This window comes from Bemisia tabaci, chromosome 2, assembly GCF_918797505.1.
Source record: "Bemisia tabaci chromosome 2, PGI_BMITA_v3".
Lineage (NCBI taxonomy): Eukaryota > Metazoa > Arthropoda > Insecta > Hemiptera > Aleyrodidae > Bemisia > Bemisia tabaci.
Window position 1 is genome coordinate 25,056,491 of NC_092794.1, and position 27,231 is coordinate 25,083,721.

The window sequence follows — 27,231 nt, forward strand, 5'->3', positions numbered from 1 at the left end:
GGTGTTTAAAAATCTACGCTCGCATTTTATTTTTTTGAAGTAGACCAAATCAATATCATTCCTTGAAATTTTCACAGAATTTTCTCCGCACGAAGAGGAAAAATCACAGAAATTTTCAAGACTGAACGTTAAGTAGTTTTTCATTTAAAAAATGAAGTATGACAGGAAGTCTGCGACGTCGCAAACCGAGATACGTGGTTTGGTAGTTTCACCGTCGATGTGCCCTTTCAAACATGGATAGAAATTAAGTTCATCGAAATAGCCGAGAATGGATCTTATCATCGTGGCAATACTGAAACTTGATTGTGACCTAAGAAGAATAAGTGCTTCGATTGCGACGTTTTGAAATTTTACTTTTCACGGGATAGTTAACCAGCTTTGTTAGTGGGAATTTTCACCAATTTTCTCCACGCAACGAGAGATCAAAGGTTTCTTGTTAAATTCTTTGAGTATTAAAAAATAAAGTAAGAAAGGAAATAATGCAACGTAGCAAAACCGAGGTACGTGTTTTCTATTTTTGCTATCGATATGATAATGAAGCTAACGGTCCCAGACGGAGTGAGTTACAATATTCGCTCGTTAATGTCATGATGTGTTGAGTGGCATTCAGAGCAAGCAAATGAGTCTCGGCTATTTAGATGAACCTGATTAGTGGTAATGATAATGTAGATGTACTTACGATAGAATAGGTTCAGCGACATAGACGGGGTTATTGCCCGACGATCTGTAACAGAAGAATCATGAAATCAGTCGGGGACATAATATAAAAAAGAAGTGCATGAGACTGAAAATACAGCATCCCTTTCTTCATCGAGAGAGAAAGGAATATGATATTATTTATCGTGATGTGGCGATGCAAAGAAGTTAAAAAAAGGAGGTCCAGTAACTGAATAAGTTACGTAGAATATTTTATTATTCGAGACAAATAGTTTGGGAGCAGAAAACTTGTAAGGACTGCTTCATGACCTAACAAACGTTTGGACGTATTTCTGCCAAACGGAAGTATGTGCATTAAGACATGAGCCCTGAGACCCATTAGAATACATGCATAACAGGGCTCACGTCATGATGCACTTAGTTCCGTTTGAGCTCAGGCTCCACGAGGAACGACTAAAATCTCAATTCTGCAAGAAAATTCCATTCGATAATTCCGTTCTGGAACCATCAATAAATAAGGCGGAAAGTTTAACAGAAAGCTCAAAGCCAAAGTCCGCGAATTCTATCCAAGGGCTAAAACGTGGAATTCGCGGGAAAATGAGAACAAGTAGAAAGAAGTAGAACACTTCGGTAAAACTACACAAAAAAGAGGGTTGTCGTGTCTTTTCTCTGCAATCTTCTTGGTGATTTTACACAATGCATATTTCTTTTTTTACAGCTCAAGAATTTTCCTCATGAACGGCCCCGAAGGTGCGTGTAAATCCCGATCACAGTACGTCTACGAGCTTTGAAAAATACTATTCTTGACTTTTCCAATATTATGAAGACCAAGGTAACAGAAACTTCCGACCGTTGAAATCAACTTATTCATCGATCAAATCGACGATGAAATTTAGAAGAAAATTGATTTTCTGGGTTTATCATTTTCAAAAGTTACAATTATCTAGGATCCTCTTTCTGACAGTCGTAAATACTTCAAAGAATAAGAGAAATAAAGCAAATGTAAGGCTCCTTCACTAATTTCCCTGAAATTTCTCTATTTCCCCGGAAATTTTTGAGTTAAAAAGTTTTCCTTGACTTTTCCCGGTTTTCCAACCTCTGCATCATAATTATCTGTAGCGCATGCTATTAAACGCCAGTTCAGCTTATATCCAAGATGGCTGACATTCCACCCCCCTCCCCCTCCAAAATAAAATCAGGCGCAGGAGCACCCCATTGAAGAATGCTCAATCGTGCTTCAACTTTAAGAGAGCATCACTACCACACTGAGGAAGAAAGACGCATGATCCTTTGGACGTTACAAAATTTCCTCTGAAACTTACGAATATTTTCCTTCAGATTCTGATTAAATTGTAAGTCTGCTGCATTATGTCTGAAAATTCCAGGGATAACCTTAATACAGGGTTGCCACAGAATTTAGATAATTAAGCTCCCTGACATTTTCCTGATTTCCCTGACACATTTTGGCGAAATTCCTTCACCACTAAAGCTATGCCATATGGTTAAAAAGGCAGAATTAGAAATATTTTTCAGAAAAAAATTGTCGTTCGAAACGTCAAGCCCATTCCGAAAAGCAATTGAAGGTGACTTGATGCTTTTTCCCCTCACATTTTCGTCATTTTCCCTGACATTTCCCGGTATCCCTGACAGTAGCAACCATGTTCAATACCTAACCTCAAAAATAAACATTTCATGGGTAGAAATACGGCAACAATGAAATGTTCATACGGCATTTTTACACAGCAGGAGCAGGGCAGAACCTCGGAGCCGCGCGAAGGCGAGACTGGTAAATGGACTGCCACAATTTCCATACTCCTCGGAAAAATTCCTCCTCAGGGTCCTGATTACTTCCTTCTTCTCGGTGAAATATTGAATAAGCGACGACGAGAGGAAAGCGTGGGCCGACCGGAGTCCGGGGGGAGGGGGTGGGGGATGAAAAATCACGGCACGAAAAAAAATGAATGGACGACCACAATAAACGATACAACTCAGGGCGCGAACATAAATAAATGACAAACGAGGAAACAAGCCCTAACCGAGGGGGGTGGCGGGGGGCTCGGCGGTTTATTCGCGCAGGGGGGGGGCAGAGGGAGGGAGGGGGTTGGAAATCCGTGCAGCGATGCTTGGCTGCAAATTGCGAGGGTACGGGGGGAGGGGGGTTGCTTTGGGATTAGTGGAACGGGGGAGCAGTGCAGTGGAGGCACTCTGGCATCCAGCTCCAGGCTTCAGCTTTGACTACTGTGAGCGGAGCGTAGAAGGATGCTGCAGTGAAATTTGAATCCTTCCGCTCCAGATCCTGCCCTGCTTCCGATTTTTGAGCAGAGATTTTTAAGATGAATTAGGTTGGTACATAAGCAGTGTCCGAAACTCACAGGCGCCAACGCGCCAAATGCGCCTAAAAAATGAAGGCTCTGCGCCAACGTGGCCCCTAAAAATTGCCCCCTAAAAATACGGATTTTCATAGGAAGTCACATAAAGAAAGAAAAACAAATATATTTGAATGAAAGAAGACTCAGAATTTTCAGCACTACAAGTGAAAGCTTTTTCTATTCTTCACGTTTTCATTCTTAGTGCTTTTGTCTTCCTCAAGTTACAGCTAATTACTGGTTCTGTTTCGAAAACATCTTGCGTCTAACTTTCCACTGAATGCGCCGTAATATATAGGCAAAGAAGCAATTTGGCCTCTAAAATATCTTCAATGGCGCTTAAAAATCGGGCTTTATGGGCCACATGGCTCCTAAAACTCAAAGCTGAGTTTCGAACACTGTTCAAAAGGAAGCCATCGATGTGTTCCAGTACGCTTACATTAAGCTGTAGAGAGAAACAAGCAAAGCTATTTCGAAAGGTATCGCATACGAAAAATACTAGGCGAATTTTATTAGAACGCCTGGATGCAACTATTCGGGTTTCGCGGATGTCCGTGTTGCATACGCACGGATATGCAGGCGTTTTGAGTCTCCGCGCACTCACCGCTCCACGTCGCGTCGATACGACGGCGGGCAGTACTGCCACGATTCGCGTGTTTATTTTCAATTATTATTCTATAAAAACTATCCATTTGCTAAATACAATCCTAGCTTTAGCACACTTAAATTACAAGGTCAAAACTGCAATAGCGGAAAAATAAAACCGACAAGCATGGAGGCTACTTCAATAATAATCATCCATCGCATTGCTAAGGCGCGACGATACAACTATTTGTCCTCTCCGGAATGCGTGGGGTATCACGCCACAATTGAAGGCGTTTTCGAAAATGCAAACTTTCCGTATCAGGATTCTTGTTTCGCATAGATAGGGTGCCCACTAAAACTGGCTGGCAAATGTTAAATACTTATAGAGTAATTTTTCAGTGCCTTACAAGCAGAAAAACTCAATATTTTTATGGTACCGTAGAGTGACGAAATTCGAAAATACCTAGTCGAAATTCACGCGCAAATCGCAAACAAATGAAGTAACCAGGAAGTTCGAAGCTCGTGGGTAGCCTGAGAATCAACTAGCTTCACAATCTCGATCTGGCGCAAAATACTGCACTAAGAATCATTGCGCGACGGATTGCATATTTTCCGGGCTGTTTTAAAAAAACACAACACCAGTGGCATGAAGCAAGAAATTCTGGACCTGTATAGGAAATTTCCGTACTTTTTCAGTACTTCCGAACCGTCCTAAAAAAATCAGTACTACTTCCTGACCAGTTGACACATTGGGCCTTCAACGAAAATTCCTAAACTTTACGGAACGACAAAAAATGTTCTGATCCCTAACCTCCTCGTCTCGTCTGTAGTGACGAAAACACTGAAAATCGGGCGAAGCTAACAAAAGAGACTGACTTTTTGAAATTCCCTGATTATGGAAACCCTGAGGCTTCCTTCAAACTCTCTTCCCAGGATCGCCACAGTATTTGGAAGATAAAATTCCCTGACATTTCCCTGACACATTTGAGTAAAATTCCCTGACAATTGACATTGCCGGATGGTTGAAAAGACATAATTTGAACAATTTTTCACGCAAAAGTTGTTGTTCAAAACGTCAAACCCATTCTCACAGGCAGAGAAAGGTGAATTGACAATTTTTCCCGGACCCTTTCATCAATTTCCCTGATTTTTCATCAGTTTCCCTGACATTTCCAGGTTTTCCCTGCCTTTTTAAAATTCCCTGACATTTTCCGGTTCTCCCGGTATTCCCTGACTGTGGCAACCCTGAACCTTCCTTCGAATTCCCTTCCGTGCTGAGTTTTGAGCCACCCTGTGAAAAACTAAATTTGGAAATTTGAAGAATGCCAATTGTTTCTGCGACAAATTTAATGCGGATGAGTATATTAAACAGCGCTTAATTTACGTCAAAAAAGTGCTTTAAGCCCGGACATGGCGTGTGGCGGCCGTCCAAGTGACTCAAATTGAAGGAACAATCCAATCCTACCCGGACTCAAAATCCGAGTGTGGGTCCTCGGGGATGAATCGTGTTGGTTACTTTGACCGAGCCGAGCACCGAGGAGTCGAAAGTATGCAGCATGCAGCACGTGTCTGCCCGCCTGCTCGATAATCGGGATTTCTCGACAGGATCCGCCGGGATTCGGGGCGGAATTCGACAACCCTGCTTAGCGCCGAGCGGAGGCTGGAGCGGAATGGGCGGAAGGGTGAAGGGATACTGGGATAGGGAGGAGGGGGGAGGAGGGATTAGGATAGACACCGAGTTCTGCAAGCCGGCTCGGCTCGGCTTCGCGCGCACTCAAATCGATTGCCCGCACCTTTGCCAGCTTTGCTCCACTCCGTTGACCTTACCATCCTCCTTCCTAACCTCAAAATCCTTCTTCTTAATATTTTGGTGGCTTTCACTCCAGTAGAGGAGCCTACAGCCATCTGGAGACATTTATTATAATTTTTTAGGAGTAGGATTTATTAAAAGTAGGGTTGGGAATATTTGTGGTGGTTGTCTTGAAGAAAAAAAGGGTAGAATCTAGAAGAAGAAGATCAACACCATTTTTACACCCTGAGACCCTCCAGAACGACTTCCTATACCATAGTTAGACAACCTTCAAATTCTACCAAAGGTGCTCCATTTCCCGCAGCTAGAACCGAAATTCGGAACTTTTTAGATTTTCCTGAATTTTTCCGGAACTTTTGAAATTCCCGGAACGTTTCGGATCTTTTGCATTTTACAGAATTGTCTCGGAACTTTTGAAGAAATTTAAAAAGATTACCGGAATTTTTGACGGCCATGGATTGGGAGCACTGCTACCATAGTTCCTAAATGTGATCCGTTTTCAGCAGCAGGGACGGTCTGGACTTTGGTGCCAGAGTGCTTCGGCACCACAAAAATCTTGACGGGTGTCTCAGAAGGGCCCGGAGGACTTCTTTAACTCCGGAGGACTTTCTGGTAGTCAGTAGGGCCCCTCCTGAGAGGAGGATCAAACGTATCAGCGACCCCAGAATTTTCGAGCCACTGTTCAGAAAACGGGATCCACGGGATCTCATCATTCGCATAAACTCAAAATTTAGTTACTGATGACAACGTAGGGAGGAGAGTTCCCCAAGCATTTCGGAACAAAAAAACGGGCTTCATGTGGCCTCAAGATAAGAAATCAAGCACTTAGTGAAGAATTCTTAGGCATGACTAAGAGTATACAACCTGATCACCAACGGCTGAGAAATGGGGGCCGAGAAATAGATGGAGAAAAAGGGAATTTTGGCAAACCATCTCGCAAACTGTTAAAAAATTTTCTCACGCAGGATTGAGATTTACAGGGGTGCAGAAACGGTTCAATCGGCGAATCGCAGACTGATCGCGGAGCAAATGAAAAGGCACCTGAAAGGGGTAAAAAAAATGTGAAGATAGGAGGCATAAACCTGCTGAGCGAATTCTTTTTACGAAGGAGACTGTGTAACGCGCTCTCTTATGCGAAGAAAATAGTTAAGCGCGCTCTTTGATGCGAAGGAAATAGTAAAGCGCCATCTTTTATACGAAGGAAACGATAAGGCGCACTATTCTTATGTGGACGGCAATGCGAAAGCTGCCTCCAAAAATGTGAAGGCGAAGAACTTTCTGCGCCCCTGATTGAGAACACTGATCGTCGGCGGCTATGAAAAACTGCACACTCGTTACTTTTGCGATAAACATGATCATGCATAGAATTAAATACCCAAATTCCACGTTCTAGAGTTACTCGAAACCATAAGTTTCTGATCCGCTCAACATGATTTTCATGCTTTACCAAAACAAAAACCAAATAACTCAGTTTGCTGTACTACCGTGCTGAGGGAAAACGCCGTACGAACCTTCAGGCGTTGTCAAATTTTCTTTCATAAAACGCGAATTTTTTGGTAAACTTATGAATATTTCTTCCCAATTTTTAGATGATTTTGTTCGCAATTTTTAGGATGATTTTGTTCGCAATTTCTCCTAAAGATTCTGAAAATTTAAAGGAAAAATAATCATAAATTTGCTCAAAAATAAACATTCCCTCAAAGGAAGTTTGGCAACTCTCGAATGTTGAAGCGGCGTTCTTCCATAGCACGACAGTGCACCTCCTGCGCGCAACGGATCCACTGCTCCAGTAGCCAGTTCCTAAAATATTCCCTCCCTGGACACAACAGTTTTGACGTCCGTGCGTAATTTTTGCGTCAGCCCTCATTGAAGGCTCTCTGAGAGCGCGGAGACGTGCCATGTATTCCGGGTGGCTTCCTCGTTCGTTGCTCATGTCGCACAGTGGATCGAGTTAATGGGAGAGGTCGGACAAAATTTGGAAATTTTAAAAGCTCATAACTCCGTTTATACAAAACTTTGACGTTCTAAAAGTGAGTCCACCCTGTAATTTCCTTCCAGAAAGACCCCTAAAAATTTAAAACAAGACGAAATAAACATCAAAATTTGCAGTTAAAGTCAAAAACATCATGTCCGACCTCTTTAATTGACTCGATCCACTGTGTGTCGCCGACTCTCCTATGGGCGGAGTGGGCGGGTCAGATACTAAGCCAAGAGGTTTCTGTCGGTACATGATTCGGTGACCCATTTTAAATATGCTTGATGCGGGTAATGGCAACCGAGTGTCGCGAAATCAAAAGCCCGCTTCAATCCTTCATGCTTCCTCCGCCCGCGTCGTCGACTTTGATGTGTCACGTTCTTTGAACAATCTATCGCGAGCTTCTATTGAAGCAGGCTTTAATCGCTGGCTTGAAATGGTTTGTTGACGTTCGTCCCCGTTGAATGCCTTCCACGAGGGCCCTTATACAATCGATTTCGAGCAAGAATCAGGAATTTAAAATTGAACCATAACCTATACTTATAATTTTTGCAAGGAACACCGTGAAGCTGTTGGTTCTCTTTGAAACCTATTTCAGGGTGTCCGCTGAAACAGGCTGGCCAAAAATCAGTACCTTTACAGTTCTTTTTCAGTATATTCCTAAGAAGTTCAGTACTTTTTCAGTACCTCCGATGGACAAAATTCGGCAAATTTCAAAAATCTGTATTTCCTGCTCAAATTGCGACAAAATTGACAGAAAAAATGAAAAAGTTCCGGACCTTCTTGCGAAATTCCGCACTTTTTCGGTACTTCCGGACCGCCCTTAAAAATCTGTGCTATTTCCGGAAATTCTGGACTTGTAGACACCCTGCTATTCTCAGGCACCGAAAAACTCTTGAAGTTAAGGCCGCAATGGAGGAGTGCACATAGGAGTGCAGAACAGGCCTTAACTGAGGGAATCTTTCTGCGAGTTCAGGAGTTCGATTGCATACAAAACCGAGTGTATTCTAGTGTCACTAGGTGAAATTTACGAATATGTAGGTCAATCACAATTCCCAATGCTAGCTGGAGCAATGGCCCAACTATTCAGGTCCAAAAGATGGATACGTTGGAGGAGACTACGAAGGAAGAAAAAGAGTCTCAAACTGTGCAGCAACATTGAAAAAAAAAAAATAATAAAGTGATTGCACAGATCAGGCTTAATCATGTTTTGATAGATACATCGAGCTCTTCTCTAATGCTGCCTGTGGTCTGGGTTTATCTCAGGAAGCTTCCTGTTCACAAATGAATAATGATGCAAGATTTGTAAAAAATGACGATGGATAAATAATGATAATGGGCCTGTTAAACACCAGAGATATAGTCGGCTGAATAATCTGGGTAAAATCGCTAAAAAATCATGATCAGCACAAATAAAATTGACTCATTAACGCCCACTTGGCATGACACTTGTTCCGCACTTTCAAAACTACCACTGGTACAGCTGGCATTTTCCCCGTTTTCCGACTCCTTTTTTTTCGAGAGGGTATTAATTGGATTGCATTTTGCAATTAGGAACTATAATTTCTGGCTCCGTTTAGAAATAACGAATGTACCATTAGTTTCCCTAAACACTTAAGTTTTTTTTACAAATGAGCCAGAAATTATAGTTCCTAATTGCAAGATGTAGTCCAATTATTCAAGGGAGAAATGTATAACACCCTAACCTAAATAAACAAACAACCAAGGAGGCCGTTAAAACATCTTATTGGCGCGTAAGGTTTTGACAGTATGAGGCGTTTTGATTCGGGTTTTTCCACCCACATGGAGCGAAAACAAGGCTTAAAATTTGTGAAATCGTATGTGAGAGAGTGTAATGCCAGTTAGCAAAGTTTGGGCATTCCACGTGAAAAATAGTATATTTGCCTAAGTGCACGATGCCTATAAATGCGAATTTACCTCTTGCAGAACACAAAGTACGAAATGAAAAAATACTCGAAATTATGTACAGCCTTATAAGTTGAGCCGAGAGGAACAAATGTACCCCGGATCAAGTCCTAAACTCGCGCAAATGGGTGGGTTTCATAAGCACGTTGAGCGCCCGAAGTTGATCGCTACGGCGCCTGGATGCAACTATAAGTGTCCGGCGGTTATCCGCGTTGCATATGCAAACAATTGAAGGCGCACTAGCAAGAAACAGTACGCCGACCGGCCACCGATGATTGCATTTAGTGTCAGCGCGACAAGGCATCGAAATGCGATATATTAAAGCATTGGTAAAATTAGGTTTTGCTGAAGAATGATAGAGTACTTCCAGTGCGACTTGAGCTGTAAGAGTTATTGTTAGGTTTGGGAGTTGATTTTGGCAACAAACAACGGCAACAAACGAAACAATGGCACCAAAGTATTTCTCGCGCCTTAAGTCAAAAGTCCTGGGTACACGACAAAACTTGGTTTTGAAAGGTTTTCTTACACTTGTGATTTGATTTTGAACTGGGACTGGTGCCACTCGCAACTTACTCTCGTACTTATTCTCGCAAAATACACGAAGTTAAATGTGTCGAATTGAAAATCCATCTCCGTGAGGACGTAAGTTCATAGGCAGGGTGTCTACTACAACAGGCTGGCCAAAAATCAGTACTTTCACGGTGCATTACCAAGAGATTCAGTACTTCTTCAGTGGGTACCTTTATTTGACGAAATTCGAAAATTTCAAGAATTTGAATTTCTCGCTCAAATTGCGATAAAATGACAAATGATGAAAAAAATCCGGACCTTCCGCGGAATTTCCGCACTTTTTCAGTACTTCCGGACCGCCCTTAAAAAATCAGTACTATTTCCCGAGAAATTCAGTACTTTCTCAACAGAAAACTTCAGTACTTTTTCAGTACCTCCAATTGACGAAATTCGAAAAATTTTAAAAATTTGAATTTCTCGCTCGAATTGCGACAAAAATGAAAAACAATTCGGACCTTCCGCACGTTTGCAGTGCTTCTGGACCATTCCTAAAAAATCAGCACTTCCTCGACAGAAAACTTCAGTGCTTTTCCAGTACCTCCACTGGACGAAATTTCAAAAATTTGAATTTCTCGCTCAAATTGCGTCAAAAATGTCAAAAAATTAAAAAAACCCGGACCTTCCGCGGAATTTCCGCACTTTAACAGTTCTTCCGGACAGCCCTTAAAGAATCAGTACTATTTCTTAAGAAATTCAGTACTTCCTCAACAGAAAACTTAAGTACTTTTCCAGTACCTTCAATGGACGAAATTACAAAAATTTGAATTTCTCGCTCAAATCGCGACAAAAATGACAAAAAGTTAAAAAAATCCGGACCTTTCGCGGAATTTCCGCACTTTCACAGTTCTTCCGGACCGCCCTTAAAAATCAGTACTATCTCCGGACTTGTGGCCAACCTGATAAGGTCCAGTTAAGTACACGATCAAATTGAGCCATCAATTTGGGCCTCTCATTGGTCGCATCCTCACCTCAGGTCTTTTTCCACCAATCAGAGCTTCAATTTGATCGTGTAAATGGACCAATACGGCGTTTTCTTTCTGGCGGATCGCGGCGTCGCAGGGGCCGAGGGCAGCGCTCTCGCGCGGCAGCGAGCGACGTCGGCGTCCCTTTGGTCCTGCGCAGCTTCATCGGGAGCGGGCCAAGCTCGTCGAAGGCGAAGCTCCAGGAGTTGGCTCTCGTCCCTGATCCCGACGGAGCTGCTCCCTGCTCGCCCGTCCCTCCGCGCATCCCCACCTCCGCCACCGCGCCCTGCCCTCGCCGCCCGCGGGAGCTTTGACACCTGACACTCGCCGCTCGCGCTGGGTTCGCCGGTCGCGGCTCCTGGCACCTGTGCCTCGCACGCCGGATCAAGGTCGTCCATCAATGAAGCCTCCCCATCTCAAGTACCTATCTTCGGCCTGAATTTCACCGACTCACCCAGAAAAAGCTTGTTAGTCGAGGAATTTCCAACTAACCGTTCATCATCGAACAGGGCTCAGGCTTTTTTTCATTTTTCAATTCCCTTGCTTTCTTCGCTTTTCCTCAACTTCACTGGAAAAAAAACACATTGGATCCAGAGTCCAGACTCTTGAAAACATTGACAAGAAAAATGACTCTTGATTCAATCAGATTATTTTAAGCTTAAATCAAATGGAAATCCGCTTAAATTAATACGCTTGGTTCTTGATTTAAGCTTAAATCTGATTGAATCAAGAGTATTTTTTTTGTCGATGTTTTAGAGTCTGGACTCTAGATCCAATGTGTTTTTTTTTTGCAGTGTTCAAAAGGAGGGGTATCGATAAGGGCCTTTTTGCCCCGCCCCGCCCCCCCTCCTCCTCCCAAATCTGGAAATGTACGCGGGTTTTCCAAGTTGACCCAATGTAGTTTACGGAAATTATCATGATTTGATCCATAGACCACTGGATACAGGTTAAACGGTTGCCTAAACATAGGTCTGCAGGCGCATTTTTGTGAAAAATGCGTAATTTTCTATCACTCCGAGGCTTTTTTGACACCGAGCACATCGTCTAACAAAACGAGCTTTTGATGTGTTATCGAAGGGGCCGAGCAGAAAAAGGTTGATAAAATATGACGATCTAGCCTCGAGACAAGATGGCACTATGTGATGAGACACGTAAACAATTTCCAAACGCGATTTTCCCATGAATTTCGGGTCATTGGGGTCTTTTCCCAGACTTAACCCCTTTCTATTTGACTGTGGCCACCCTACTGCCGCACAAAATAGATAGGTCTTATTGTTAGCCTTCCCATAATGTAAGCCCCTTGTTAGTTCCTCGAATCTTTCACAATCTTTACGCTTGTTCTAGACAGTCTCCCCACTTCAAAATGAGATCACGGTCGCGCGGTTGGGAAGCTTTCTGCACTCAATAATCTACATGAAATTTCGCGAGAAGCACGATAGTGCCAATAGTTTCATTTACAATCAACCCTCAAGTCTACCCTCAAGTTTAAAAAAAAGGGATAACATTGAGGTCGTAATGGTTGAGCAACCCAAGTTAGCGAATAAAATAATTTTTTTTAAATGCATTACAGTACTTTGCAGTTGTTCTTTTAGGTGGGAAGGAGTCTTGCGTGGACAGAAGAAACTAGACCATTCGCGGATTATCTGATTGGGAGACCCGTGAGAAACTGGGAAATTCCCGTACCCGGCCCTTGATTTTTCGGGAAACTTAGATCTTTCAGGAAATAAAGGCAGCTCAGTGACGATGATGACGGATGGGGTAGAAGTAGAACTGGGATTTCATTCCTGCCTCGACTGATGTGAAATATTTCAAAATCGAAAGTAACGACTCTAGGTAGCAATATGCGCCTTTGGAATGCGATAGTGACGACTTGGCTGGTAAAAACTCCGAGAGGCTAGGGGGAAAATGCTAGGGAAGTAGAGAGAAAATGGTACAAATTGATTCATGATAAGGGATCCGCCGAGCAGAAGAGAGGGGGTTAGGGGTTAGGATTGCATCCATTGCATACACCATGCACGGCTCCTCTGCGACAATCGCGACTAACTCATTATTATTTGTGCTTTTTGTGGTTACTTCGGAAAGCCTGATATGAAATGTCGAACTTGATAAGAGGTGATGGTTGCCCAAAACGACATTACTTAACCTTGTGAAGACTCATTGAACAGAGGTTTCTCTTTTATATAATCATCGGTTTTCGAATGAGGTACCCCAGCTTTAAAAATAATGTACTTGCATCCAGGTGATAAGTGCTACGAATTGACGTGTGTCGCTCTGCAACGTTGAAAACTAACCGTCGTACTTAGATAGGTACCACTTTTCAGAGGGATGTTTATCTTCAATGAAAAGTTAAAAAAAAAAAAAATGGGTACATCACATCCCCTTGTCAAATCGCGAGAAAGTAAAACCACCCTTATGGGACTACAGGAGCGTTCATCAATTGGGTGACATGTGACTTTCTGGGAAGGGGGGGGGGGGGTTGGGGGTGGTATTAGTCAGCATTACAAGGAGAGGATGGAAGGGAGGTCAGGAGTAGTGTTACATAACCCTCTCATATGGTCGTTGAAACTCCAAATTTTCAGAAATTTCTTGCAATTTCTAAACCAGATTTGAATTTTCTTACCTTCTTACAGTATTTCTTGCTTCTCTGTAGACCGCCAGCAACACCAAACAATAAAATACATGCATCATCATCATTTCTTTGATGTTATTTGTCATATGATCAATAAAAATGCAACAAATTGTGTACAGCTGTACATTCAACATTTTCCCACAATTCTGGAGGGGATCTGAAAGGAGGGAGGGGTCTGGCAAGTGTTCCATAATTATTGATGGATGTCTGGGGTTGCGCTTCGAAGCTATCCAAAGGGAAGGGATCGAAGACGGGTTTATTTCTCCAGATAAAAATTAAAGATTGTCAAAGTTTTGTATTGGTTTCGTACCAACCCAAATGTACTGCGAATAAAAAGTTTTGTACCCATCATGTAAACTACAGAAATTTAAAATAGAGGAGAAGGGGCTAGGGAAATAAAATCCCCCCACCTCACAAATTGTTCTTTCCAAATCAACGGTGCAGAAAGTTGCAAAATTCGAATAAATTGCTGCCATTTGCTGTTGTGCTTCGCAGCCATACTGCTGATTAGTCTCATGGAAATATGAAAGATTTTCTGGCAAAATCCCCAATTTTATAGTAAAATATAAGTTTTGCCCAATTTATAGAAAGTATTGACGAAACAAAGCAAACTTAGTCCTACGCCAGTAAAAGGGTCATCATTTTTTCAAAATTCCCTTACTTTTGTCGCACACAGATCATTAGATCAGACATTTTCTGAATCCCTCAGTGGAATTGATCTTGAGAGTGTACGGGGTATGATATTAATGACTACATGATTTTTCATCGAGTTCACGCCACATGAGTTTACTTTTACAGTGTTGACAGAAGATCCACTTTCTTGATTCTTGCAATTACTTTTGATGCTGAACCAACACCAAGAGATTTTTTTGTTGCAGTCTAAAAGTGTAAATAAATTAGAGACCCTACCAAATGAGTTTGGACTTATTTGGTAGGGTCTCTAATTTATTTGCGCCTCCCTTAAATAGACCTAATCGTATATTACTGCTCCTCCCTCCTCCGCTAGAGCCCCTGCTGAAGGAAGGAGGTCTGGTAAAATTCTGAAAACTTACACTAAATTATTTCTTCCGGTAAGAAAAACCAAAGTAAAGAACATAGCTAGAAATACTTTCTTAAAAATTTTTCATAATCAAGTTACACCTCCAGTTCTGAAGGAAACAAATACCTAACAGTTGTAAAATACTGCAGATGAACATCAAACAAGAGATGCACAGCTTTCTCTGCGCCAGCTTCTAAGCAACGTAACAAAATCTTGGATAATCATACATAAACCTTTTTCGACAAAATGATACAGCTATTGGGTCTCTTTGTAATGCCTCCGCTAAACAGACATTGTTAGTGCTTTGCAATATGTAATTGAAGATATTGGACCACACCATCTCTCAGTGCATCAAGAGGTGTAATATTTGAAATTATAAAGTCTCCGTTACTCTCAATGGAATTAATGAGTAGACAAAACAAAGTAATCTGAATTTTGTGTTGAAAGAGGACTGTAGTCAAAAGTAAATGAGAGAAAAAGATGTTCTTGGAAATGAAATTTTGATAAGAGAGACAAAAGAAAGGGTGCAATGAGTTACCGATAGAATCTGCGATATGAGGAGAACGACTAGAAAAGTTGAATGAAAACTTGAAGTTTTATAGATAAACAAGAAAACTTACAGACGCTTCAATTGCTATCCGTGGAATCGGCGAGTGGGAAGGAGACTTCACAATGGCACAAAAACACCTCGTAAAATTAATAGAAGCACAACAGTAAACCTTCAAAGCTTGGAATATAAAATACTAGGAAAACTCTGACAAAAACTAAGAAATCATTTTACATCCTAATGGGCACTAAGTGGTTCACAAATCACAAATCACTGTTCTCCGATCTCCCGAACGCGATTCTCACCGATACGCCATTTTGGCTACGGAATGATAAAATTGAATTTATCTCCTCCGCTTACCTCACCCCTCTCACCGCCTCCCTTCATCCCCTCTCGGCGTCCTCCTCTCTCCCAGAGCCCCTCTCCCAATTGGGTGGAGGATGGTTCTTTCTCATGTTGTCAAATTGACGTGCGGAGTTTGGAAGGAATTTATTTTTGAATCCAAAATGTATCCTGTTTTGAGCATCGTAATTAATTTTAGCACAGAATCTGTTAAATAAGCGCCTCACAATCTCTCTTCAACTTTCTTTTTCCGTTCCGGGTCCGACATAATGAAGTCGCAAAATAAATGAGATCTGATAACAGCGCAGGATCGTTGATGAGCTGAGAAACAACCGATTTAATATTCGTTGATCTGAAAAATTCTCCTACTAACATTCAGAAGGGACATCGTCGGAGTTGCCGCATCTGTGTTTCTTGACTTCTGAGTTTTCTCAACGTAATTTTGGGCATGAAGGGAAGGAGAGGAGCGGAGGGCTTGCTTTTCTTACAGCCTCTCTGAATTTAAAAAATCTTTTGAATGACGTCATTGTCGCAACGATTTCTAAATTTGATCTAAACTTTGATCAAAGAGTACAAAATTTGTTCGTCCGAAAAAAAAAAAAAAAAAAAAAACACTGAAGCATCAGTTTTTCCATTTTTTCCTTGCGAAAAATCAACAGCGCAACAACACGCATCTCAATAACTGACATTGTTGCAAAATTTCCTTACATACCTACTCTGCAGGGCACAGGGTGTCCCAAAAGTCCGTATACCCCCCCCCCCCAAGACATTGAATCACGCACCCCCCCCCCACACTTTTAAAATTGTCATTAACCGAGCTATTTTGACGAAACTTGGGGAATGAATCTAGGTCAAAGAGAACTACTTACTTTTTGGCATATCCAAAATCAGAGAGGCGGTGGCCCGCGCCTCTAATTTTTTTTCTAATGGCAACCCCCTCCTTTGACACCTATCCTCTTTTGACTCCTTTGACATCTATACCTTCCGCGCAACCTAAGACAACCGAGAAAAAAACCTGGTACGGGTGATCTAGAACATCCTGTAAAACAATCATGCGAGGGGAAAAAAGTAGGTGACTGGAAATTTGCAACGTCGCAAACCGAGGTACAAGGTTTTATCATTACTATGTTCCACAAGTACCTACTTGAGTAGAGTCCTTCAGAGTGGCAAAATCTCATGAAAAACAAAAACTTAAAATTTCACGTGAAATATTTCATGATCCAGTTTATGAAATATATTGAAAAATACCGGTTCCTTTACCATGTTTCTCAAAGTGTAAAATTTGTGACTTTCTTCTGTTTTTGTATGTTTGAGTAAGGGTTGCATACTCTAGCCCCTGAAAAATATGAAATACTTCACTGCCTCGTGAAATTTCATGAAATATTTTACTGCCTCGTGAAATTTCATGAAATATTTCACTGCCACGTGAAACTTCTTGTAATATTCCACTGAAATTTCCAAACTTTCACTTCTTTCTCCTCTGGTCCTATTGCTTGGCTGGTTAAGAAAATGCGTTCTATTTGACCAATTTGACCGTCTTTTTGTAGGAGAAGTTTTTTTTCAGCGCTCAACGTCAACGGTCAACGTTGTTGGAGGTGAACGAACAGTCGATAACTTCCGTTCAAATTCTAAAAATTTCCCGCCCCGAAGTAAGTAAATTAATTGAAGTTTTAGAGAACGCTAGACAGCTAAAAATGCTAGAATATCCTGCATTAAAGTTGCGAATCAGCAGCCTCTCTCTCTCTCTTCAGAGGAAATAAAAATAAGAATAAAAATTTGATTATTATCCAAGCCAAAATGTGAAGATGATATCCGGAAGTTGAGGGTTTCACCATTTGTCAAGTTGGTTGCATTTGCTTCCGTCTAGCCTAGGCTCAAGGCTGACTGAACTTTTGACTCGACTTTCCAGTTATTTTTTAGTTTTCTCGTTTCTCCATGAAATCAGTGATGTTATCATAGCGCAGCAGGTAATTAGCATTTTGTTTTCATGTTCTCTTCTATTATAACAATACCAATGCTCTCTTTGGACTCGATGTCACATTACTTTCACCTCAACTGTCTGATTTATAGGTTATGCTTTCATCAACAAAGCCATTCTTCATCCTTGAAGCAATCTCCCAAATATTGCTAGACTTTGTTTTTGCAGGAAATAAAAGCAACATAAAGTACACTCAATGATACATTCCAGTCAATGCACCATCTAAGATTGTGGTAGATCATCCCAATGCCATCAGGTACCCTCCAGTCACCAATGTGTTACCAATGATGCGTTAGTAATTTTCCATTGGTAGAATTTGCCATTCATCGCACCGCACACTTTTCCCCTATTTTCTTGAAGATAGAATGTCCATATTGTAGACGTGAAAACGCTCTTAGAAGCTGCAGTAACGAAATTTTCCAGCATGAGAACCTTATATTTGATGGTATAGTTGAAGTATGTTTTCTCTTTTTTGTTGCTACCTTCCTGCTTTGATCGTGTCTCTTCCATCCAATTTTCCCTCTAATTTACAAGCCTTACCAAACCATTTAGTATAGTTAATGCTCTCTGGGTCTCTTTGCTTTTTAACTTGCTCTCTGCATTGTATTCTGAATTGAATTTCGCCTTGAAAACGAGAGGTTTCCTGCCTACCAGCAAGTCATGACAACCTAAAGATTAGATCCTGCTCTCAAATGTGAAACAATTTTCCTGTAATTTGCTCCTCTGCATATTCCACTCCTCTGCTATTACTTTCTCCAGTATCTTTTGCTTTAAGATCTGAAGATATACGTCTACCTTGATTATTTTCTGCCTTTTCTAAATTTTACCAGAAAACGTAAGTAGGTTTGATCCACCCTTGAATTGATAATGGATCTATTATTGACACTTTCAATAACCTCCCGTATATTTGCTAACAGTATGCATGTACAGAACCATCATCCCCTCGCATGGAGTATAAAATTCTCTTTTACCAATTTGAATTGTTTCATGAGAATCACCGAAGCATCTATATTGAAGATCACAGATCACTCAAGTCCACACTTTTGCTAAGTAACTCACTAAGTCCTTTGAAAGCTTGGTGCTAATCTCTAGAATAGTCATTTTATTTTAGAGTTTTTCTTGGCAGACCTTGATTGACCCCTTCACTGAAAATTCAGTCAAGAGTAGGTGACAGATAAGTTGATATTCAAGGTATTCCTCACCCTGTATGTGCCTGCCAAGTTTTGGGCTGTTTCAGCCTGTAAAGTTTTTTCAATTCAAGGTAGAAATTGTGAGAGGATTCTAAAGTAAATTTGGTGTGCTTGAAAGTGCTACTGTTGTCATGTATATCTGTTCAATGGGCTGTGTAGGTAATTTGGTAAGTAACATACAGAACAGGAATATGTAGAATCAGAGCTCTAGCAGTTCTGCCAGGCAGGCTGTTTTAACAGCATAGCCTTGTGAGTGAATATTGATGGTATTGAGTGCAGGGATGGTTTACTTCAAAGAATTTGCCACATAGTCCCGAGTCTGAAAATAATTGGCAGTGATACCCATTATTTAAAATCAGCTGTACTGTTTCATGTGAGCCGGGAGGTTGGTGGGGCGAAAAGTTCTGGCATTGCATGAAGAACAATTTAATCTTATTTTTTCAATCGTTGTGTGCCTCGCTTAACTGGGGTTGTTATTAATCTGTCAGAAAAATTAGAGCGAAAATTTCTCAAACTTACTGATGCCCCTAGTGCGCTTCTGATTGTACACGTATACGTACATGAAAATTTATGGCTTTTGTTAATGTGCAACATCCCTAAGCAAAGGATGCGTAATTAAAGGTGGAAGGCTCTGTATTTTAACTGGAATTTTTTCACAAGTTCCTTGTAATCTCATTCTTGTAATATTTTGCAGCCTGAAGGCAACTGATGGTTTACCAAATTCATATGCATCTTGTGTGGTCTAGATCTTGAAGTAAAATTTGACCACCCATTTTGTTCGAATTCCCCTCCCCCCTTACTTACTCCCTGGACTTTACTGAAATTATTTTATCAAATCAAATTTATGTAATTCTCAGTTTCCTCATGCTGTATGTTTCCTTTTTTCTTTTCAGTTTTGAATTTAAATGATAAGTACAAGTTTTTATCTTGTAGTTATAGCAGAAATCATGACAAGACACATTGCGAGTGCAAGCTAGTCGATATACGTTGAAAATGAAACGTAATCGTGCAAAAGGTATGGTCTCTTTATTTATTTGTTTTTAAAGTTCTCTATTTTTGTCTTGAAAGACTCAAGTGACGCATTAAACACCTACTAACCCCCCTGTATGAATAAAAGTGTAATGAAGCATTGAGTACACTTGTTAAAATATTTGAAAATACTAGAATTTAAGTTTTACAGGGTAGGGTTCTATCAACTAAAGGGGTAGGGTTAAATCAATTCTTTTTTAAATACATTTTCAAGTATTTCTTCTCAAAAAATGTTTCCCCTAAGCCAAATTTTGCAGTTCACACTCTTTAAAATCGGATACTAGTTTTGAATTGTTGTTGATTGAGTTTAAAGGTTTTAAATGTATTAAAAATATGGCCTCTTTTATTCACTTTTTTTAAATTGAGTCATGTTTAATTTTAAGTTTTTGCTGTGCATTCACCAGGATCTTAAAAGTATCTTTTTTTTTTTTTCATTTTTGCTGCTCATGCATACCTGTTTTGTAGAGAGTTTGTTTCACAAATAAATTGCCATGACACTCTCTTGGTAACCTTCAGAAATGTCAATGGCAGATAAAGTATGAAAGAAACATATGTTTTTCAATGTTATGCAGCTTTCTTTAGTTACCAAGGAACAGTTTGTTCAGAGAAACTAAAGCTGTAATGATTCTAGAAATTTCTCACTCTGAGTGTCTCACTTTTCACGTGATTTAAGAATCTAGTTTTTGCTACACTGCTAAAAATACCATGAAAATGCATGAATTTGTAAAACAGAAACTCATATCAAGTGAAATTCTGAACAAAAATCAAATTTTGTGTTAATGAGTTTTTCTAAATTTTTAAAGTCGCATCAATAACCTGGCAAACTATTTTTAAGTCTGATACTGATGCCAAGTTCTACAAATTTTAATTTTGAAAGGATTGTGGCCGTTAGAGCTTCAAACTCTCCGTTTTGTGAACGTTCAATAACTCTTTATTCTCTGTAGATTAAATACTTTTCTTTCAAATTGTTGACATTCACTAATTGCAGGAGATTTTACTTTCTCTCTCATTCTTGAATTTTCATGTAAATGTGAGTGCTGCTTTTCGAATTCTGGTCCAATTTACCTGTAATTCTATTCTCACTAACTGTTTTAAGACCCTTTTTGGAATTTCAACTTTCAAGTCTGTAATCAATTTTAAAATATGTTTCACTACTCAAGAATCGCAAAACAATAAACATAGGTACGCACAAAATAAAAATGTAGGTATGTCATTTTTTATGACCATTAAGAATTTCACCCCTTCAAATTTCTTCTACTTAAAAATTAAATATCTTTATGTCTTACTTTCCCACTTTGCATCAATTTGGCGCCAAAGAATCATATTAATTCAAATAACCAATATTTTAGTTCTGAAGACAGGAGAAATATTTATTTTTTCTATAGCCACAGATGAAAAGTAGAAATGAACCGTAGTGTGTTAGTGCATGAGAAAGATACCACTTTCTCAAAGAAGTAGCATAAGCAACTTTCCAGTTAGTCTCTTTCCTGAAAAGCAGCTCTGCTTCCTTCTTTTAGAGAACTGAAAAGAAAATTCAGGAAATGAACGGGGGAGGGAGGGGACTTTGATTGCTTTCACAAAAAAAAACTTCGGGGCGTATTCCAGCACTTTCAGCACCCCTGTTAGAGTCTCTCTAATATTCAGATTAAGCACTTTTTATCCTCTAAAATCTCGTAACCCTTTGACTTTTTTTTTTTCTCACAGGTGTGTCGAATTCTGTCGACTACCACAGCTGCAGCGAGCTAGAAACGGGGACTTACATTAAACTGACCTGTGATAATCGTGAAAGAACCCAGTCTCCTTCCTCAACAAATTTCAAATTTCCGCCCCCTCCACGGCTGCGAATCCCAGCATCCTCAAGTGCGAGCCGACTGCCATCTGCATCGGCCCTATGCTACCAGACTGTCTCAGATTTTGAGACCAACTCGGACACAAGCCAGTCGGACTCCAACACAGAGGTTGTGAAAAGGTCATCGCCCATTCCTATAAGAGGGTATCAGTCTGATGGTAGTCCAGTTCAGTATTCCATTCCCAAAACCCTGCCGCCTATTGGAGTGTTTTGGGATATTGAAAACTGCCAGGTAGGTAATTTACATAAAAATAATAATCAATTCCAGTAGTTCAATTTTTTGCCAGTGGAATATTTGAAGACAGCTTACGGATTCGCAGATAGACAGTAGGAATAGAAATTCTCCAGCCTCCACTCTCTCTTTTATTAATGAGATTTCAAAATTTTCTGGATTGAAATAAAAGCATAAGTACCTATTGGGACTAGTTAGCTCCTTCATGTATTCTGCTGTAGTCAAACATTTGTTTGAATCTGAATGATCAAAAAATTTGTGGTATCGGTTGAAGCATGAAGGTATAACACCATGATGGTGTGTTATAAGCTTCAGATCGGTCATAGTCAGGGAAAATTTGAAATAGTCGGAGGCAAAATTGGGTCTGGGAAACTGGGAAAAGTGAAGACATAAGAGCAAAATGACCCAAAACTCATAGTAAAATTGCTTTCACAGAAATGATGAGCTTTTGCACATCACATCACATAGTTTTAGATCGTTGCCTGGTTGGATCAGTAAATCCTGAAATTACTCTATCATTATCCATCATCATGCACGGTCTCAATACAAGAAAATTCCGGAAAAATAAAAAATTTTAATTTTTCAGTGCACTTCCTTGCACTTAAATTGTTTCCTGTAAAGCATTTCGGATCTTATGAGGCTCCATCCTAAGTCATCAGGAAACTGCTGGAAAGCTGGAAAAGTCTAGAAATTCCAATTCTAAATGTCTGTGGCAATACATAGGACTGAACAATTGAGTCATAAATAGATCCTCAGCCTCCTGATTCACATAAAATATTTAGTCATGAGTCTCATCAAATACACTAATTATATGTTTTAGATGTATGTAAATCACTTTCATGCTTCTTGGTAAATTTCAGGTTCCTAGAGGTCGTTCAGCGGTTGCAGTTGCTCAAGCTATTCGTGATAAATTTTTCAGTGGCTACAGAGAAGCTGAGTTTTTAGTTGTTTGTGATGTCAAGAAAGAAAATGCTCAAGTCATCCAAGAACTCAATGATGCACAGGTAAGTCACTACTAATTGAAGCCCCTTTCTTTGTTGATGTTTTCTGTCCTGTCCTCTTCTTGCTCTGATTTTTTCTTAACACACTTAAAACACAGTTGGCAAAATAATGCAGTCCTAGGGTTGACGAGACTAATGAAATTGTTTGATCTCAATCCTGATAACAGGACAGGTGCATCAATGCATATTGTCTCTCGGAAACTAATATTAGGATGTATTGATACAGAAGCTAAGTAAGTGCAGATGATGATATTAGAAAGGAACTATCTATTAAAAGGATAAATTTTACTCGAGTATTGGAATCTGTATGCTAGCTTGGGCCAACTTCAATGCTCAGGCGCTGTCACAAATAGGGGACTTAGCTGAAAGAAGGCTTAACCTAACAAGCTGGAGGTAGAAAATTTTCTCTGAAGCTTCCACATACAGAGACTCAACTCAAGTGACGTTTTATGAAGTGAAAATTGCATTGTGTCAAAAGAAGCTATCTGTAGGAAAGGAATAAAAAACCCAAATGACCCTAGCTTTCAAGGGAGTCTTAGTGGTTTTTGCAATGTTCTTCATTTCTCGTGCCCTGCAGGTCAATTCTCTTCCTCTTTCCCTATATTTTCTCTATTGAACATACTATTATACTGATGTCTATTTCAAAACTTTCATTCTTTTGCCGTAAAACCTCTTTACTGTTTTTTACTTGGTGTAAAAAGAGTTTTTGCTCACAAAAAAGTGTACCACCCTCAGATATTCCCACTAATTTTAAACCCTAGGTAAACTAAATCGAACAAGTCAATCATGAAACTCTCAGAGTAAAATTGTCTAAGATGCTCTTTATCTTTTTCTTACTGCAGTAACATAATGATAAATAATGTGGTATCAATCTGATGATCAATGAAACTTCAATAGAAATTGTGTCTCATTTTTTGTATTGGATCATCTTTTTCTTTTTTTTCAGGTAAATTTAATTCATGTTAGTTCAACAAGTAAAAATGCAGCTGACGAGAAATTGCGGCAGTCAATCAGACGATTTGCAGATATTCATGGGTCTCCTGCTGCCATCATTCTTATCTCAGGCGATATCAATTTTGCCGCAGATTTATGTGATTTAAGACATAGGTGAGTTGGTTAACAAGCCACATAATATATTCATGTGATTTAAAAATGCATGTGAGTCTGTATTAATCCCAGTAATAATATGACATAAGTTGGGCAAGTATTAGTAAGAAGTATGATGTAAGGAAGGCAAATGACCACATTGCTGAAAAAGTTGAAATTGAAGGATTGGTAGTGCTCTGCCTAATGGAGTGTTCTACCGATATTTAAGTGCAAGAAATGCCTTAAACGTTACATCATAGAGGAATTATGGTGGCTTGAAGTTTGTAGTTCCAAAAAATTAGTTCTCAGAAACAATTATGTGAAGTTTTTTTGTTCTTTTGTGGCTCATGATTGTTAGGTTAAAATGCAAGTTTGCTCCTATGTTGACTTCAGAATAATCTCAAATGCTTGCTATTCAGCTTTTAAGATCGTAAGAAGTATTTATTGTTGAAAACTCAATTTTAAAAATTTTGCTGCATCTCGACAGATGAACCAAATTCTGGGAAACGTTTATTGTCATACATTTAAATAGTTCCAATGGAACATATTCATATAAAAACAAAACAGGTTACAGTGGCCTAGAAAACAGAGCACTTTTGTGTACCCCCTGAGTTGTCAATTTGTAAATAAATCTGTGTTTTTTCTATTTCTCATTGTAATCTTGCTTGAGGTTTTTAAATTTTTTTCTCCCTCCTATCTTAACTTGTTCAATACCTATCAGTGCTTTCACTAGTCTAGCATGCAATAGATGGTGTGAGACCCTCAGTCCCAACTCAGGATACTCATGTAAATTATTTTTTTTTTCCAGGAAAAAAATTCATGTTATATTGTTACATAATGAAGTTTGTTCAGAGAATTTAATGTTGTGTGCTACAGAAAATCATAGTTTTAAAGCTTTGACAGAGACTCTGCCATTGCGGGGAGCCCTTAAGGTACGTCTTTTACGCATACTAATACTTCTTTTCTCGTTAATTTGGAGGTACTAAAATCATATAACATAATGTTTTATGATGTATGTAGCTTCAGAGTTCCTAAGTAATGATAAATGCTAATTTTCTAAGAAACGGCTTGAATCAACAGGGTTGAGGGTGAGAGGCAGATAGAGATTCTCTCTGTTGACAGAAAAAATTTCCTGGAAATTAAATTTACAACCGCAGCTGCGAAACCATCATTTTCAAAGATATGTTTTCCCCCATAAAAATCTTCAGTGTCACTGCATTTTTGAAAGCATTTCTATAATCTGAGCTCCACGAGTTCCTGTCCTCTAGAACTTACAGCTGTGGTGTCCAAATTGCCAGTTTATGTAACAAAAATGACCCTCCTGTTCATGGTGAAATGATAATTTTATTAGCTTGCATTTTCTCAGTGTTAAAACTTGCTCATTTATAATTGAAAGTATCATTTCTTATTAAAACCAGCAAATGAAAATTCTGCAATTTTTCAAAGGTTAAGAAGCACGAAGACTAAAAACCATTTATTTTCTTTTCTTACCAGAAGTTTACAAGTTATAATGAATATTCCAATGAATATTGTAATTGTTATTGTATGGAAATTGAATACTGTGAGGTAAAAAAATGTTAAACTCCAGAGTAAGAAATTGAACTTGAAACCCACGTAACGTTCAATTTTTCTAAAATCTATGATCAGTAATTCTTTTTTCTGTTCTAAATTCTTGATATTTTTCCCTTATGTATACTGATTTTCAAATTCATTATGTTTTTCCTTAGAATGGCAATCAGCCAGTTGAAGTTTTGGTTTCAAACTTACCGTTGGGTCAAGATGCTGCTAGAATCAGAAATAGATTAAAGAGGTTATCAGAGAATTGCGGGGGTCGCGTTGGCCTAGTCATTGATCACACCACCAAAATTCGCTTTCCCTCTATGGAATTCGCCCTTCGGTAAGTACCTTAATCTTTCGTTTTGTTTAAAGGTGGATCGGTATAATTGGGAAACTGACATTTTTCAGCGATTGCAGGTTACAGAAAAAAGTGAAGTAAGCCACATCAGATATTGTTCAAATTGTACAAGTTCATCATTTTTAAGGAAGAAAACCAGCTTTAACCAATAAAATTTTCCCTCCTGCTTAGCGTATGGTTTAGCTATCGGGAAGCTCAGTTATATTAGTCCAAGAAAAATAAAAATACCGTCGCTCTCTAGTTTCATGAGTAGAGAAAATTCCCAATGTGCAAAATGCAAATGCACTCAGAGCTTCACAATCTGCGTGAGAAATTAGCGGTTTTTGAGCTTCCTGCTTCAAAAAGGATACTTCAACACAGGTGAATATTCTGTTAGAGGAGTCGTTCGAGCGTCAGCAATATTCATCATGGCCGACGCCAATTCGCCAAAACACGTGTGGTCGGACAAGATAACACCTGAACAGGGTTAGACCAGATAACAATCGGCGTATTTACGTTCATATTTTCCTCGCCTGCCTTGATTGACCCTGAACTCTCCTCGACTTACGCGGGAACTGCGGAAGCGTCGGCCATGATGAATATTGCCGACGATGGAGCGACTCCAACTAAATGTTCACCTGTGCCGTAGTATTGTTTTTGAAGCAGGAAACTCCAAAAAACGCAAATTTCTTACGCAGATTGTGAAGATATGAGAGCATTTCAGAATTTGCCGATGTGCCCATTGTGATTTTTGAGGCATTACTATAGGAAACAACTCTTATTTTTGCTCTGGCAAAAGTTTTCAACAGGCCCATTCTAATAGATTCAATCCAACGTTGGAATCTCCAGTCAGTGATCATTTTATTGTAACCCGGAAAAGTCAGGGAATTGTATCTTGCAGCCATCCCTCGTTTTCAGCTAGGGTCAATTACTAAGAAAATCTTGTCATTGGCGAGACCTCATTCTCATGCGTCAAAATGAGAAGGGGGATAGAATTATCTTGCACCATTTGCATAATTCCCCAACTACATCTATCATCCATATTTGTAGCTTTGATAAAACAATTGCAGCGTCGGCTACGTTATTTTATCACAGAGATCCTACTGCACTTTTTCTCCGTGCTAGAGTGTCAAAGATCATGGGTCTTCTACAATAAAATGGCTGCTACGGTTTTCACTTTTTCGCAATTTGATACTTCGTTCTTCCTAATGGAGCGGATATGCACTATATTTGCTGACTCCAAATAGATGCCCCACCTCTGAATTGGAGCTGGTTCTCAATTTTGAATTGTCTCTATTATAGACAACCTTCAAAGAATGTTTGACCCTCCGGTATACTCTCCTCCTTTTTTTTTTGTCTCAGAATTTTCTTTCCGGTCATAGGATCAGACAGTTCTCAAAAATTGAATTATTCTATTAAAAACTAGTATGATTTAAAAGTGACAAAACTTTAGAAAACGTATTCAATTTTTGATACTTTGTAAAGCGGCAACAGCATGCTGCGCATCATATTTCCATACCGAAGACTTCTCTATCCTCCAGCAATTTCTTATAACTAGTGAATA

General features: G+C 39.6%; 2 protein-coding genes across 5 annotated transcripts in view; one reads left to right on the forward strand and one right to left on the reverse strand.

Moving 5' to 3' along the window:
• The window catches only part of tty (tweety), a 106,988-nt gene extending 91,570 nt beyond the window's left edge, over positions 1-15,418 (reverse strand). For all 3 annotated transcript variants that reach the window (XM_019040369.2, XM_019040379.2, XM_019040361.2), the window contains exons 1-2: positions 15,140-15,418; positions 680-724 (exon numbers count right to left, since the gene is read on the reverse strand). The gene's annotated coding sequence lies outside the window, so the exon portion shown is untranslated. The remainder of the gene's footprint in view (positions 1-679; positions 725-15,139) is intronic.
• A 1,812-nt stretch (positions 15,419-17,230) lies between these two features.
• The window catches only part of Marf1 (meiosis regulator and mRNA stability factor 1-like protein), a 41,287-nt gene continuing 31,286 nt past the window's right edge, over positions 17,231-27,231 (forward strand). For both annotated transcript variants that reach the window (XM_019040566.2, XM_019040574.2), the window contains exons 1-7: positions 17,231-17,375; positions 19,470-19,591; positions 21,310-21,686; positions 22,547-22,690; positions 23,634-23,794; positions 24,582-24,705; positions 25,501-25,670. In XM_019040566.2, the coding sequence (XP_018896111.2) occupies positions 19,570-19,591; positions 21,310-21,686; positions 22,547-22,690; positions 23,634-23,794; positions 24,582-24,705; positions 25,501-25,670 (998 nt within the window). In that variant the 5' untranslated portion in view covers positions 17,231-17,375; positions 19,470-19,569. The remainder of the gene's footprint in view (positions 17,376-19,469; positions 19,592-21,309; positions 21,687-22,546; positions 22,691-23,633; positions 23,795-24,581; positions 24,706-25,500; positions 25,671-27,231) is intronic.